At 40.8% G+C, this 17,433-nt stretch overlaps 1 protein-coding gene across 2 annotated transcripts in view; it reads right to left on the bottom strand.

Annotated features, from left to right (window-relative positions):
• FLT1 (fms related receptor tyrosine kinase 1) overlaps positions 1–17,433 on the bottom strand; it is a 101,646-nt gene that overhangs the window by 27,812 nt on the left and 56,401 nt on the right. For both annotated transcript variants that reach the window (XM_031615594.2, XM_090133659.1), the window contains exons 12-15: positions 13,664–13,772; positions 8,034–8,324; positions 3,056–3,202; positions 1,146–1,277 (exon numbers count right to left, since the gene is read on the bottom strand). In XM_031615594.2, the coding sequence (XP_031471454.1) occupies positions 1,146–1,277; positions 3,056–3,202; positions 8,034–8,324; positions 13,664–13,772 (679 nt within the window). The remainder of the gene's footprint in view (positions 1–1,145; positions 1,278–3,055; positions 3,203–8,033; positions 8,325–13,663; positions 13,773–17,433) is intronic.

Here is a 17,433-nt window from a genome sequence, read left to right as displayed (position 1 = left end):
AACTGCTGAGGGACAAGTCATTATGTTAGTGACTACAATGACTATTAAATCCTTGACATAATTCAGAAGGAGATGGGTGGTTTTATGTCCTTGGTTACAACTGTTAGGTCAGCCCACATGTATATATACCTATCCCGACCTTTTAAAGTAACTTTATTGTATTATCAATGATACCCATTAACTGAGACTGCTAAAACATTCATAGCAGAAAATCCATACTGATTTACTAGCTGTAATTGTCTTTTGCTGTAGGGTACTATTGAAATACTCAGTGGTATTCAGATACATTTAGCAATTTTATGAGAACAGCCACAAAGACATAATCCCTGCCTAAGAGACTGGATGGTAGCCAAAGTGTCTTCTATAAAGAGATACTAAATGAATTTAGGTCTATTTACTTAACACATGCAATCAATAAGTCAGGTTATGCCAATTTCGCACTTGACAGTGACATAAATGGAGAACGCTAGCTTATTTCCACTACCTCATAATAGATGAACCAAAAGGATATTCAGTAAAACTGAACAGTCATTGAATTAACCTCATTTGAATACAATCCACAGTTGCTTGGTGGAAGTCACTACCACAGGCTTGGGCCAGGCTTGGTGGAAGGCAGAACAACATTGGGTGTTTAAATGAAGGGCAAAGTAACTCAGGTAAATGGCTACAGAAATAAGGAGATCGTACCTACTTCTCACAGTAAGTGCCTTTAAATGCGGCCGCATCTAGTGCTAGCCTGAAGTCTTCTAGTTTAGTTGCACTGAAAATAAACAAATGAAAATATCCCAGGCCTCTAATTTCTGTGGAATTAAACCAAAATGAGAAAATGAGGGGGTAGGAGGGTGTTCTGTATTTTGGTTTTTGTTTGTTTTGATGATGCTAAATTTACATTTGTCTTCTACCCTGACCCGATCTTTGTTGGGTTGAAGCAATTCTTCTTTTTAGGTCAGTGTAAACACACTCTGAGTTAGCATTTCCTGTTGGGCTTCCTTTCCAACCTGGTACGTTTCCCTTGTGAGGACTTCCTTCAGATTGCTGCTTTCAGAGCTTGCTGCATGCTGCCCAAGCCATTCCCCATCCCTCCCAGCCACAGTAAGAGCATCCCCCTGGCTGGCTAGCCCTTCCCATGCCATGCTGTGTTTTACCTTGTACTGTGACGTACGCTGTGCTCTCCACAGACCCCTTCAAGTTGGTGGCTATGCACTGGTAAAGTCCTTCGTCCTCCTCTTTTACTCTTTCAATAAACAGCATTCGGCTTCCAGGCCCTAAAATTATTCCTGTGAAATGAAATATTTTGCAATGAGCTGGAGCCAGGATATAAACATAAACAGTCACTCGTGTAATAATATCTGCTTCAAGTTCTCCTCAAAGGAAATCCGAGCCACAGACTGCACAGCGCGGTGTTATCCCCAAGAAAGCCAAATATACTTGGAAGTTTTGGGAATCTTTTGGAAATCTGTTTACAGAGCACTTGTGTGTGTGAAAAGCTCAGCCCAAGGGAGTGATGCTGGGAGCAGCTGGTATCACTTGTGCTGATTGGCACTGTGGCCCAACTCCCACCCAAGCAAGTTCCTCACCATGTCACTAAGTTCTGGGAACTGGGTGGTCTCCTTGCTTCCTGCTGCACTCACTTGCTTCCCAGACCAGCTCCATGTGTCCTCATTGGCCTTATTCACCCCAAATCCTACTCACTCATGTGACACTGGACCCCTTATCAGAAGGCGATCAGCTTGTGCAAGGAAAGGTCCCATGAGGTGCACCCTACAACACAGGAGTTACCTGAAGTTTTCAACACCTCTCTTGTTCCAGCTTCCTCAACCCGCAGTCCAGCCTTGACAATATTCCAGTGAATGAGGAAGTGGCAGGCAGCAGATTTGGCATCAGGCCTGACTTACAGACATGATATAGCCAGGAAATGTGCAGTCAAGTACACACTTGTGCATTTGGCTCCAGCAGGACCAAAGTCCCCTTGAAATGCATTCCCACCAGCGATTCCAGGCGGCTAATTAAAGTGTTCTGACTGACCCTGTAGAGATGTCTTCCTGTCTCCTAACCTTATGTGTTGCATTACGGTCAAGTTAGACACACAACATCCACTCCAGAAGATAATGTGAAAAATTCACGTTACAATCATGTGGTCACTAATTTTAGTGACTGTGTTGGAAGTCTGCACATACTTATAGCTCACTTTGACAAATACTCAGAGTTCTTCCCACTGCCTTTGCTCATGACATAGTAATTTCCAGTAGCGTAGGCCAGAACCTCAAACACAAGTTTTCTAAAAAGTTATTTAGGACTCCACAGGTTTCAAGTTTCCACAAACCAAATCTCCTTGAACATTTTTTGCTGAGCCTGTAACATGATCTCACTGTGTGATCCTGATTTGAATGTGGATGGACTCCCATGAGAAAGGTTTTGCCTTTTCACTCGTTTCCATCTGAAACTTCCAAGGAACATTTCTACAACTGAGGTGCCATTACATAGCATGAACTGATGTTTGAAGCCACATTTGGACACCGCAGTAAACATCTCCCAAAGCTTTCCTGCAGTAGCAGAATGCCACCTAGGAAGCTCTTCTTTTCTGCTGCATGAAACTTGGATTCCCTGGCTCAGGCAGACACATTCCATTTTTGGGAACCCATTAGATGGGATTAGTCTGATGGTAGGGCTGTGAATCAAGAACAGACTTTGCATGCCTAACAACACTCCCGCTGGTACTTGCACAGACATCACTTCAGCTTAGTGTTCTCCTGTCTAGCTGTACACCTGACACAGCCAAGACACCTGATCTTTAGGCTCCTTCTATAGTAAGTGGAGGGAAGTAGGATTCTCTGGAGATGACTCTTAATGGTGCAAACTAAGATATCTACATCTGTATTTTTCCCACTAACACCATAGGGAACTTCTCACTGGTTGACATTTTGGAATGAGAAGGTAGAACCTAACAGACTTGTGAAGCTCAGGCAATGCTGCTTATGTCCAGGTACCAAAGCCAGGGACTCTGCACACGGTTACAGGACACAACAAAAAGGTTGTACAAGGTCAGAGCTCTCACCTGATTCTTGCTGTATTTCCTCGTGGTTTTTAAACCAGGTTATCTGGGGCTCAGGGATGCCATGAACCTGGCACTCCAGCATGGCAGAGTTACTGGTGTTCACCGTCTGATCCACGAGCTGCCGCAGCAGAGCTGGTGCCTCTTGCGCTACGAGACAAAACAACACTTCTGTTTTACATTCCTGTAACTGTGGGGCTTTATTATCCTCCCTACCAGCACTTGAGTGATGTAAGGACCTCTATGACAATTGTATCATGTTAACTGTCCACAGATTTTATTTACCATCCTGGTTTGTGTAAGAGCACTCGGTCTGGTCCCATTACTCATTGGGAGTACGCTCTCATGACCAATGAACACCCAATGACATTGTTTAACAGATTTCCCCAATTCCATCATCAACCACATTGGTTTATCAAAACCAATACATTTGTATGAAAGCTCATAATTTTGCAGACAGGAGAAACAAACTATGAGACCAGGACTGTCAACAATTAGCAGGGCACCCTTGTGCCAGAGCATCACCAATGGCACTAAGCAGTACACCGCGATACCCATAAATATGACTTTTATATTTTACTTACTTTAAAGAATACAGTTATGAATCATATTCAGTAAATCTGCACAGTTTAAAACCAGAAATGATGAGAACAAAAACACTGTGTTATGCATTCCAACATCTTCACAGATCTTTCCACTTTCGTTTTTCGGCTGAGCACAGATAAATACACCCATGTCCTCTGGGAGCCCACGGATGCTGGAAATGCAGATCCCAGGAGCCAAAGCGAAGCACTAGTGTACCATGCAGCATAGCAACGCTGCTCTTTTTTTGCTTTTATCTACCAAAATTCAGGTGAACGCAATGCAATAAAACGCATCCATGATATTTAGCGACAATGTATATGTGAAGTGCAGCTCCTCCTGAATGGTCTCCCAGCTGAATGGAAGGGCATTTCCAAAACACTTCGTAGACGTCACAGTGAAGTCATCTCCAAGAGAAGCAAAACAACAAATCCTTCCCATCCTCATTTCAGCATTTTAGCACTCCTTTCCCTGTTTCATACAGAGCTGGAGGGTGTTCTGACAAAGGCATCTACAGCATTTATATGCTTTATAGAGGAACAGTTTTCTGTGACATTGACAACTCTCACATGATTCCTTCTGATATTTGGGTTCCTTAAAAGTAGTGATGGAGAACACAGGGAGATCCTGAGCAAACTCTCGATGCAGAGGCACAGCAGATTCCCTTGAATTTCCCCAGACTTGCAAGAACTGAATTATTTACAGTCTTTCCTTTCGGGGACACTGCCTGGATTAGTAGTTAGTGACATGGTAAGACGTTGTAAAATATGAAATAGATCAAAATAAAATAGAAAAGCACTCTGCTGATATTTTCATTTGAAGTGCAGTAGATATCAATACAGCAAGTATAATTCTGTCTAAACTTCTGTCATTCTGTGTTTGGAAGATTATATTTTGTACTTTATGAAAAACGGACTGTCTATCAGACGATTTCATCTTCACAATCGCTCCGTTACCAGATGTGAATAAAAGCTTTCCAGAAAAGTAAAGCACCTACATATGACCAGCTTATACAACCTGGCTTATACAGCATGAGCCCTGTGGCACTAAAAGCTTTTTCATGTTTTTATTGTAGGCTACCTTTGCTATGCTCTTATCTCTTGAAATTAATCCCAGCATAGTGAACCTGCAATGGACAGTTTGTGGCTTCTCTGAGCTGCAAGTCTGTAATTTCCAAGGTCAATGCTATTATTTGTTGACATCATAGCAGACAATCTTCTCACTTCATGATCAGCAATGCCTATGAAAGCATCTGTACAGCACATTCTTCACTGAATACCTACATAAATGATATGGTCAACAATATTGCCAAGAGGGCAGTCCTCTTCTCATTGTCACCCTCTGTGATTTTTGCACATTTCTCATTTTTTCACAACAATCTGTCTATGAGAAGGCACCTTTTAACACTCATCCATATCCACAAACTGAGAAGAGCTCCACAATTTGCATTTATCAACGAAAAATGATGGACACCCCAGCCCAGACATCCGAAGTGAAGGCAGATAAGATGACACAACAAAGGCAAATCACACATTCTATGAGTTATTTGTGATTATTTTAATTTTTTTATAGCCATACACTAAAGTTGGGTTTCCATATCAAGAAAAACTGTCTTGCTTAAAACTTAGTTCCAGTCACCATTCACATATTCGCAATAATTTCTCTTCTGCGATCGGCTGATTTTTCAAGGATGTGGTCAACCTGAGGATTAGGTTTGCCAACCACCTGTTTTCTCCTGCTCATTTTTGCAGCACAGACAAGCAGAGAGAGTTCCAAATGGGAGCTGTGCTGCCCTGCTCCGCTCGCCCCGAAGCCGAGGGCCAGACTCTGCTCTCAGTTGCCCCAAGGAACTTCATTGTAGGCAGAGTTTGGTCCAGGGAGGTGACAGGAGGTCACAGAGGGGAGAAGGGGACATTGGTGTCACAGTACATGGCAGACCCGGAGCAGAACGGAGAAATACATTATGATTTGTTCATCTGGGGATATATTTTCCATTCTGTACATCTTTGCCCTTTGTTATAGTTACGTTGTTTGTTCACTTATTTTTATTAACCAGTACAAAAATATAAATACAAGCTTTAATTTTAACACTTTAAAAAAAAAGGAAATGTAATTCACACCTTTCTCCCTAACTAATATATTACACAACAAAAGATAGAGAAACTCCCCAAACCTCTGAGGTTCTCCCATCATCTGAGGACATCAAAAGCAACAGTAGTTTATATCTGGCCACCAAGAACTGCTTTCCAATGAGGTTTCCCTGTGCCTCCCAGCACGGGCAGGTCCACAGGGACCGCCCAACACCCTCACACAGTGGAGCTGTCTGAGGCTGGCAGGACATTCACTCAGCAGTAATGCACATCCCTGGAGCTCACAGCCATTTCACAGAGGAATAGACTAATGGGCATGCCTTTTTTTGACCCACACTTATATTGTCTGGCAACTGGCTGCTACAAAGCATCACACTCCAGCTCCCAAGGCCATGGAAAATTCAGAATGTCCTGTCATCACCGCCCACCTTGCCATCAAATGTCTTCCCACAAAATAGCCTCTTAAAAAAGGGAATTTGGTATTGTAATTCTTCTGAAGACTTGCAAATGCTCCAGAGTGCATTTGCCCCATTTTTTAAGCCATCACCAATGATTTCACTTGCTTTTTAGGCATATCTAAGGGGAAAAAAAAAAAGAAACCCAGGTTGCTTTGCAAGAAGGTATTGTTTCTGGAAGCCATCGCATAATAATGAACAAAAGAGCTACTGTATACAAGCAAGCTATAGGTGACATTTCAAGATATAAATGATTATTCTTTTCTTTACTCTGACAACTTCCAGGTTATCAATTGTTTTCTAAGCATTTTAGGCTCCATGAAACTGGCATTATGGGGAAATGCTATTGTTTACCCTTTCACACTTGACAAAAGCAATTCCCACGTGAAAGACAAGTTTAGCCGTGGGACACAGTCTTGATACCTAAAGGAGGAAATTGTCTGGTGAGTTCCCAAGCACAAGAAACTGTCGTGTTGTCAACCTCTATTTTAGAAGCACAACCACTTTGTTCCTTTGCTGTAGCTATTTTGGTCTGTTTTGTTATGGCTTATGTAAATGCTATATAAATGATCAATCATAAATGTAACCAAAAATAATAAAAGCTATGTATTGTAAAAAAATAAAGTTATCAGATCTATTAAAAATAGTAACTTCTTCCTTATACAGAATTTATAATACACAGAAACATCTCATAGCAAAATCATGAATAAGGAAAAAAAAAAAAACAAAAGGAAAATGCTCACAAGAAAGTTTAAGGTTGCCCTTAATTCTCCTTCAGCAGTTTGTCTGTCTGGTTCTTAATCCCCATAATAAATTCAATTGACATCTGATACCAAAAGCAATGAATATTTTTAATGGCTTAAGTTCGGGACCTGTATTTTTAAAAATGTATTAAATCTCTCACTGTGCTGGCTGTAATACTGTGGTATATTTCTTTTAATAAAATAATTACAACATTACAAATTCCTGTATCTTCAGGCCAGAAATAACACTCACATTTTTATCGATAGCTGTTTACATTGTTGAAGAACTGACTTTAAAAATTGACCAACACAGCAACGGGAAATCTACCTGAATTTATTTGGAGAAACACAGTTCACGTCTGTCAGTTTTTAAATCATCATTATTATAAATGATATGATAGAGCTGTGCATTATATCAACATTTTTATTTCTTCCCTGCAAACTTCCTTTAGAAGATACTTTTTAAGATTAATGTACTTTAGTGTAGAAAATAATTTCAAATAAATAAGCATTAGAACTTGCTCAGCAGGTAATATTTATAAGTCCATCAAGATCAGATTAAAATAAAAAATATATAGTCCAGTCAATCGCAAACTGAGTTGTGCTCATTCTGCACATTAATGTTAACTTATTTAATGTCCGTTGTTGACTGAAAACAGCAGTTTTTAAAGTTAATCAGTTTTATTCAGCTTTGACTTTTGACGAGGCCGATACCAAAGTGGAAGAAAAGATTGATCCAAAGTTTTCCTGATCACTCAGCAGGAGACAGCAAGAGAAAAAAAGAACAATATGCAAAATGTAGCGCGGGGGATCTTCCAAACCCCAGCTTCCACGTGCTTTGTCAAAGCAGAAAATACCCGTCTGAACTCAACTGGAAGCTCACGCAAAGATTTTGTCTGCTATTCCTCCTACGTCCAACCCATGGGGGAATGTGCACCACCTCAGGGCCTGAAGGGCGGCAACAGCAATAAGAAATCAAGATGATATGAGACACCTGATACTGTTTAATGAGTCCTTTAATGTTTTACATTGCTTTGTGTTGTACAATCATTCCTTGTGCTCTTATATTTGAGGATCCGAGAGTAAACAGCCTTTTTGTTGCAGTGCTCACCTCTGATTGAAACGTCTTTCTTTTGAAGCACTTCTTTCCCCGTGAATATGTTCCTTGCTCGGCAGGTATAGGTGCCCGAGTGTGCCAGGGAAACATTCTTGATGGTCAGAGTGAGGGTGATGGAGTACTCCTTGTTGAGGGCCTTTCTTGCTTTCGTTTGATTAGTGACTGTCCTCGGTAAAATCCAAGAAATGTCTTTGTACATGAATTTGTTGGCTGAACAGGACAATACCAGATTCTCTCCTTCAATGGGAACTTTTTCCAAACTAATGTGGAATCCACTTGGTACATCTGTCAAAAATCAAGAACACTTTTTAGATTATGTTAAGTGAATGAGCCAAAATTAACATGGCGTATATCATCCCCTTTATCAGAAAGCCTTTGAACTAATGAATGTCGTTGTCTTCCTGCTGAAGTCTCTCAGCTTTCCTTTCTCATGCTAGGTTCCAGCTTTTTGACAATTTGTCTTAGAGCTACAAGACACATGGGTTGGACATCATCTGGTGTAAACTGAAGCCGTTCTTGGAAGCACTGAATTTGTATAAATGTTATGATAAGGCAAGACAGACTGGGGCAAGGTACCAAAAGCAGAATTATTTAAAGACAGCATGCTGGGACTATGAAAAAAGAGAGAAATTCCAGTCTCAGCTGCAGCTTCTGAACTGTGTAAGAGAAGATGAATCTCTAGATGGCGAGAGAAAAATACTAGCGGCTATCATACTTATTTATGCTGTTTCTCATTATTCATGACTAGTAAGATAATTTATGTCAGTTTCTTAAATACGCTTAAAATCTGGAGAAATCGTGGAATATGTGATTATATGCCTGAATTTCCCTCAAAACAGAGATATTTTCTTCCATGTACATAAAACACTTTGGCCACATGGCAGAAAAGCAGAGTCAGTGCCCTCTGGCCTGGTGGCCAGCTGGGTGTAAGCAGTATCAAGGCAAAGATCACTGTATTCAGACTTCTTGGCATTAAAGGTAGGTGAATAACATCTCTACCTGAGAGAAACTGAGAATCGCTGCACCAACCATTTTCCAAGCATGAGTATGACTTAAAATTAAGCATAGTTCATAGCAGACAGTTCAATTCATCCTACATCTTTGGTGAAGCCGTGCGGGCAACTGCTTGTAAGATTTACATCACTTGGAGAAAGGTGCAGACCCGTGGTCACATTGGCCACCTCCAGCACCTCTCCTCTGGGCCTCACCCCTTGAGCAAGGCAGAGGCATGCTGCAGGCGTAAGTGAAAGTAAAGGCAGGTTCCTGAGAGAAAACATTTCCAAGTTTTTCTCCTAGAATGCAACCTCTCTTGGTTTATTTGTAGCCAATATTCTGATAAAGTCATTTCCTTCTCCTTTCAGTGAAATCGGCTTTGGTCGTTTTCAATTGTTCTCTCACTGCTAATTGCTACAGCACTTGGCGGTGAAATTGCCTCGAAATTCTAAGAACGGTTTTGTCTTTCATAAGGGAGAATTATGCCTTCTTTTCTTGTCTCTTAGAGCATGAACGGCTCAACACAGGCTTTGATTCAGCTCCATGCATGCAAGTGTCACTTCAGGCCTAATGTCACAGCAGCAGAGTGAAGACTAGGTCTCCAGTGAAGAAATCTCACACACTCTTTCAGTAACTTCTTTTACTGATTGACCAATCCACCAGAAAGCTTCTCCTGACTCTCTAAATCCCCTTAGTGCCAATCGAGCTACCTTGTCTCCCCCAGGATCAACAGACATGATCTGCTCGCCACTGGCGTTCATAGAGGCCTGGCGTCACTGGCTCCCTTTTCTGTACTAAGTCTGTCTCTTTTCTGTACTAAGTACTGAGCATTATACATAGAAAAAATGAACTCCTGTGAATCAGGGACTGAAGATCCCTCTAACAGTAAAGTCTTCCAGGGAGGTATGCATGTATGCAAACCAAGGATTATCCCAATGCAAGCAGAAATACTAAAACACCATACTGGATTTTAAATCCTATGTGCTGAATTGTTCCTTTTATATTTCATTGGGATCCCCTTTTTATCACTCCCCATCAAACAAAACAACACAAATCTTTAAATTTAATGAACTTATTTATAAGTGATTATCATCAGCATCCTCTTTGTTACAGAAGAGCATGTGGAGCAAGATTCTAGTCCCACTTAAGTATATGTTGACTGAAAATAGTAAGATAAACCTATTCCTGCAGAACAAAAAAAACCATATTTAATGTAAAGCATTAAAATGTAGCATCCACTTGAATACAGTTGTTTTGTGTATGGGCAAAGGCTTACTGCCCATGGAGTGATGCAGGCACCTCCAGAGGGCAATGCAGCCCATCATCTTTGGATGAGTCAAATTCCAGAGGTTCTGCTCTATCATGGGACCTTAATACTTCAGTTAGATGAAATGAATTCTCTGCTTGATTGTGTTAAAAACCACTGAGTTCAGGAGCACTTCAATGCAATCAAGGTGCAAAATTTTGGTTGTGCGTAAGTGTTCTGATCTATGAAATTGCTGTATCTTACTCACATAATATCTAAATTATTCTGATATGTATTGAGAAAGGCAGGTTACTGGTTTGGAATGCTGCTAATTTTGGGCTTTTGCAGATGCCAATGCTCAGAAAAGAGCTAAGAAGTATCAAGTGAAACTCTAAAGATGAAATTAAAGATCCCTTGGGTTGGAGGCAAATGAACTACTTTCAACATAAAAGGATAGTATGCCAGCATAACAATATAGTTGCAACTATTTCCACATTGTCAGGTCTGGAACACTTCCTAGATGTGTCTTCTGTGAAAAAAGACTATTTTCTGTATAAATCTAAGGACAAAGGCAAATGCACAGGATTCCAAGAGAATAAATTGTTTAAAGGCTACGAGCTCTCTAATATATGACACCTCTCACCAATTGTTACAGGCTCAGGCTAGCTAAATAACGTGGCAGGGAATAATGTAAAATGGTTTTATTTACTTTAGTGATTTGAAGCTTCCTGTGGAAATAGCTCCCAGGTTTCCTGATGGAAGATTTTGTTTATCTTTGCCAAGCACCATCAGGAATCTCAAAATAAAATGCGCTTAGTGACATTGGGAAACCAGGGAGATAAGGCTGAGCTGTTCCTGTTTTACCCTGTATAATTGCAAACACACCCATGAGCCTGCTGTGTGCCAGAAAACAGCCCAAAATGTAGGGAAAGGGGCAGGCTGGAGGGAAGGGGGCTACCACAGCTGAATTTGGTATAAAGGTGTTGTTGCAGAGATCGTTTCAGCATCAACAAGCAGGAGAGCTCAGAGATCATCTTTCCATATCACTTGCATATAAGACTCACAGCTGCTTTTGTACCCCAAACACAGGTTTAGGATTAGAAACAGGTTAGTGTGCCAGCACCCCAAAAATGCCCTTCATCTGACAAAAGCCAAAGGAAAGGAAAGCTACTAAGAGCCCTGAACTTCATGTCCTGTACCCTCAGGCACAGAGTGGAAAAATATACCACCCTCGCATCTCCCAGAAAGACACATGCAAGCCCAGAAATAATGAGAGATGTACATTAATTTTAAAATAAGGACTTGTTTTCTACTGGGTCCCCTTTGCTACATTTTCTTGCACTAAACTCCTCAAATTTGCCTTCCTATAAAGGGGCTGACAGTGCAGAACGAGGCCTGCTGGGATGGTTTCTGTCTTTCCACTGCCTTCCCAGCAGCCTTGACCTGTTGGGAAGAGATCCCTCATGTGCCCACAGCTGCTCCACTGGAGCTTTTCCTCTTCCTTAAGACAAGGCCTGAGTGTGATTGCCTCTGAGAAATGGGGTTCTTCCTGTCTCTCTCTACTCTCTGGGATCCTTTCTGGCTTGTTCCTCAGCAGCTCCTCCTCCTATAAGGGATCGCCTTCTCTGTTTAGACACTTTCTCCTCTTGCACTCAGTTTTGTGTGATTCAGGCTGGCTTCATATGGCGCCAGCAGCCCCAACAGCACGAGATAAACTAACCCCAGGCTGTTGCCCAAGACCCAAAATATTGGTTTTGAACTCATCAGAAGTAAATACTCTGTGGTGTCTTCCCGTTTCTTTCACACCCAGCACTATTTGGGCTCATGATTTTAATTCCCTCGGTAGGCATTTCAGTGAATCCTGGAGAAATTACGCATTTGTTTCCTTGAAGTGAAACATGAGCAGTTTGGTCTCAGCCTGACAGAGAATTATGATTACGCCACACAATCAACTGATGCACTATGTGCACAGAAGAATGAGTCTAACTTCATTCTTGTAAGAACAACACAGAAGCATTGCTTAAATAAGCTGCCTTCAATCAGCACAACTGAGCATCAGCAGATGAGCAGGACTTTCCATGCCTCACAGTTTATGTTGCTTAGCTCCAGGAACTCAAAGGAAAAATGCTTTTCAGCATCACCATCCTATATAAAACGATTGCTACCAGTCAAGCTGTTAAGAGTTTTCAAGCCACTTGGAAACCACTCCTCTTCTGAACACCAGCCAATGCCAGAGCCTTCAAAGGAAAGTCTTAATATTCTGCATGTTCTCATGCAAGCTCTGGTATCAAAGAGAAAGATTTCCTTCAGTCCCTGGTCAAGATCTGAGAATGTGAGATCTAGGAAGGGAAACTAACCCACGTAACTCATGTCACAACACTAAAATGTCTGACAGAGTCATCATAACTTTGAAAGGGAGATTTGCATATTGCAAATCAAAATTCAGCTTTGTTTGGTTCCAGGCTCTTCCACGTGACATTTTGAAGGCTGATAATTAAGAGCTAGAGAAGTTCATATTCTTTATCTTGCACATTCAATGAGCAACAACCTCAGTGAGTGACTCTCAGCCTCTGCTCAAAGTTATGTGCAAAGTCCTCACATGAAGCTGAAAACACAGCTCAAACAGCACATTAATTTAGGAACAATTATGTGTCAATATGTACTATTACAGCCAAAACACTTCAGAAACAAAGTTTTTGGTTCACAAAGTGAGTGTGGGGGTGTTGCCACATTTCTGAATGGATTACATTACTTTAATGACCTATCTTGAGAACTGTCATTAAGTGCTCTATGAACTACTACTGTTTTGTAAACAAAACCAAACCAAAATATATTTCACTGGAAAACAAATCCTTCTTGATCTGCAAACATGGTGCTAAATCATGCAGTAGTTATTCTCTTAAAATTGCGAGGTTTTTTTCCCAGTAATTCCTGAGGTCAAATAATTTCAGTTTGTTTCTAAACCTGCAAATGCTTATATAGTGATGGCGAAAAAAAGGAACCATGCTAACATGATGAGTCTTAGTGTCATGACCATAGCTAAATTCAAGGCTGTGTCTCAGAAGAAGGCCTACTTCTGGGTGAAAATGCACTAGCATTGCATGTTTGGAGTGACTGCAGAGACTAGGTGATTTAAAAGGAGGAATTACAGGTTGCTATATTTGGGAGCAATTTGTGTCATGCAAGGATAGTTGTTGAAGGCATGAGTCATTTACCAAATTTGGTGCCTTTCTTACAAATTCAAACCAGCTGCTGTCACAAACCCTTCCCAGGGACACCAATAAGCATGGGATAAGTTAGAAATGCACATATTGCAACAATACTCAAACTTAGGCATTTGAAAAATCCATCACAAATATAATCGTAGGACTAGAGCAGATCATACCTGTTACAAGAAAGCTGACATTTCTTTCGGCTTTTCCTACTTTGTTGGATGCCACGCAGCTGTAGATTCCAGAAGATTTGGCTTCGGCTACAACAAGAGTGCTAGCAGTCTGCAAAAAAGTAGAAGATATTCAGCTTTCATTGGATCAGGAGCTTGGTTGAAGCTTCCCCTCTCATTTTCCTAAGGTGACAGTCCTATTTCAGTCTTTTCATTCATTATGTGACAGACACCACTGAAGTTATTTAATAAAGTATGAAGTTTAGAAAGAATAATAGGAAACAAGCTCCTTGAGAGATGATTATATTATCAGAGCTGTCATAGCCAAAAATCTTTGAATATCTTTCAGGTTGATTTATCTCTTGCTGCTAATGTGATGATAAGCCTCAAAAGATGAAGATTGACACAAGATGGCTTGCTGGAGGAGATGACCACCCTGTAGGCCAGCCAGACTGCAAAGAGAATGGAGGGGGGGCACTTCAATAACGCTGGGAAAAAAGTTTAGCACTCCATGCATTTCATTTCTCTTTCGTTTTCTCGTTAGATGAGAGATGACATGGGAAAAGAGAAGTTTACTCATTCTCTTTTGGACTTTCTTCTGTTCTTGGACTTAATATTTCTAATATTAAGTAATAATATATTGCATCCCTTTACATTATATCCTAGCACCATCTTAAGAGGTTTGGCATACTATATATTTTTATGAAGTGATATATATATTATTTACAAGATGAGACCTTGGAAGGCCAGGGGATGATAACTGACGTGCCTTTAGAAAAAAACATTGTAATAATAAGAGTTATACCTTCAGGGTGATGGAAAGCCACGGTCTAATGTCTTGGGCACTAAGTGAGAGAAGAAAGTTATGCACAGACAACTGAGGTGTCAGCCTGATATGGAGCTGAGACAGGGGACATGCACTGGACGGTCAGCGTAGAACATGCTCTCAGATACAATAGCAGCTTAACTTTCTGTCTACTTCCACTTCAGTTCTTCCATAAAACATACTTTGACTGTAGTAATGAGAAAAACTGGGACTGTGACAAAAAGAATTTGTGTGGCAGTGGAATCCTGTTGTCTGGAATTATTTATCTTTTCTAAAAGTATTCAAAGTAATTTTTGTGCAATTAATACATTCTTTTAAGACTGTCTGATTGGGAGGTTCAGAGACAAGCTCAAGATGATGAGTCAGTGCTAAACAAGAACCAGATACCTATGTTTTTACATAAGCTCTGGCTGAGCATTTGCCTGCTTCTGTGTCTCCTACTCTGAGACTTCATGGCAATCCCCAAAGTCCTTACTGTATCCCTAAATAATGTAGATTTCCCGGTTTCCAAACATTCTTTGGTGGAAAGAGTCTGTTGCTTTTCCTCTTATGCAAGCAAACACAGTGAAGTCAAGTTGTTTGATTTTGGCTAGGTTGTTTGTTTTAGAAAACTGCCTTATCCCACTTCAAAACTATTGACGTTAATGGCACCTCTTCACTAAGCTGTCTCAATGGCCACCTACCCGTCCACTACTAAACAGCATCTCATTTCCACCTAAAATTTTTCTAACTTACATTTTTGTCTCTTCTGAAAGAGGCTCAGTAATACCAGATATATAATTATAGCCCTTAAAAAAAAAAGATGCTGTTTTGCTAAATTCAGTAGGCTGACCTCTTCAAATTCCTAATTATAAAGCATGGGTCCAGCCCTGTCTGTATTTTGTTGTTCTCTTTCAATTCCTTCCAATTTTTAAACATCATCTCATACAGTGTGGACACAGGGCCCAGAGGCAGGATTACTGCAGCCATTTCATCAATGCTGATGAAATGGTGTTGAGAAGGAAGTTCCACAACCTGTGCCAGATGGTTAACGTGGGTGGCTAGAAGCTGCTTTTGCCATCCCAGTCTTTCCACAACAAAATCAGCCTTTCTTGTGTCACTTGGTGCTACCCCAGAACCCCTTTGACCAGGGAGCAATGATCTGTGACCTAAAACAACATTGAAGGAGAATAAGACTTCTCATCTCTGACTCCAGGGCACCTGTCTTGATCCTACTACAAACAGAACCAGAATGTTTCTGTGACTGAAAAATGCAAGACAATAACTCCTCCCACAAGTACTTCAATGTTTTGGATTTTTTTTTGAGGGTAACATCAAATTGTATTTTGTCCTGACATTATCAGGTCTTAGTTTTTTAAAGAAAAAAATTCTCGTTTTACCTGAGTTTTGCTGCTTCATTCCACAACTTTGTGATTATTACTTCTATTAAGTTCAGAATGACACTTGCAATCATACTCAAGCAGCATGACTATAGTTACTGGCTAGACTGCTTGTAGATGATGCCTTTTCTTGTATATTAAAAGACTTTACAGGACATTTCTAGGCACTGAAATGCAGTTATTTAAACTGCTACCTTGTTCCTAACATTATTTTGGATTTGACCAACTTGCGTTGTCCCAAATACTACTCTGGGACAGGCTAAGGATCACTCCCATGATCTTTGGAGAGCAAAGGAGACAAATGTTTTGAATGCAGTCGTTAGTGCCATACCAATGGCACTACGGTATGTTTACTAGAGTAATACAGAGAGAGCCGTGGTGTCTAGCAAAAGCAATGGGGACTTTGCAACAAAACAGGGTATTTTAGAGACAAAATGTCTCTGCATAAATCTTCTAGTTTATAAATAAGTCATAAGGATAAGATAACATCTGTTTAAACAGGTTGTGAGCCCTCCAGTGGTGCAGCCTGTGTTCTGCATTGTGGATGCCAGCCAAAACCCACCAGAGAAGCAGTGTATACAAAACTAAGCCTGGCACACTGTTGTTTATTGAGTAATTACGATTGTTAGGTCAGCCTGTGCTGCGTACTTTTCCTATGCAGCTACTGCTGCAAAAGGACCAAGATAACAAATTTTTTGCAGCTCTGTATTGCCTAGCTTTGCAACAAAGTTTCAAGCCACGGATTTGCAGCCACACTATATACAGAAAATCAGAACTGCTTTGCCATGATCAGAGCGGAGCAAAGGCTCCCCGGCATGCTTGAATCTGCTCATCTGCCCACAAGCCCTATTTACCACCAAAGTTTTGATTCTTTCTTCCTGCGCGTGTCTCAGCTGAAGCACCATGCTACACACTCAGCTCAGAGCCAGGGGCTGGGGAAATGAATCACACAGTGCTGCTGCATTTGCCAACAAATGAAAGAGGTATAAAGCAGAAAGCCTGAGATGGAAGAGGAAATTACAGATCTATTTGTGGTGGAAACAATTGAGAAAAAGACCTCAGAAGTCATTGCAAAGCAAGAGGATGATTGTTGTGGTTGGACCACATTGGTCTGGTCTTTCCCTTGGTGTGCCTGCTTGAATTTCTCTCTTCCCATATTCCTTAAGTAGAGGATTCCTACAGCTCCAGCTGATGACAGTGGAGCAAGTGGAAGTTTCAGAAAACAGTATGTAGCCTTACTCTTTCCTTACTCCTAGAAGGCCTCTGCAGACACGTGCATACACATGCTCCATTCAGAGATTGTTTTGCTAACTTTTCTGAATGCTCATACATCTAAAAGGCAAAATATCCTTTCAGCATCAAGCAGGTTAGTGTAAGTCTGCTAAATGCTGTTGATTCCCTTCTAGTTATGCTTTTAAGAAAACACATTTGTTGAAAAAGTAGGTTTATTTCCTACATATATGCTCTCCTTATCCCATTGGATTTATCTTCAGATAAAAGGATAATATTTAGGAAGATACACGTTGAAATATTGGCAGGACACCCTTCCTTGTTCTGCTTAGAACACA

The sequence above is a fragment of the Phasianus colchicus genome, chromosome 1 (assembly GCF_987193195.1).
Source record: "Phasianus colchicus chromosome 1, bPhaCol1.hap1.1, whole genome shotgun sequence".
Taxonomy (NCBI): Eukaryota; Metazoa; Chordata; class Aves; order Galliformes; family Phasianidae; genus Phasianus; species Phasianus colchicus.
Note: the sequence above shows the minus strand (reverse complement) of the source record. Positions and strands in the feature narration are given on the sequence as shown.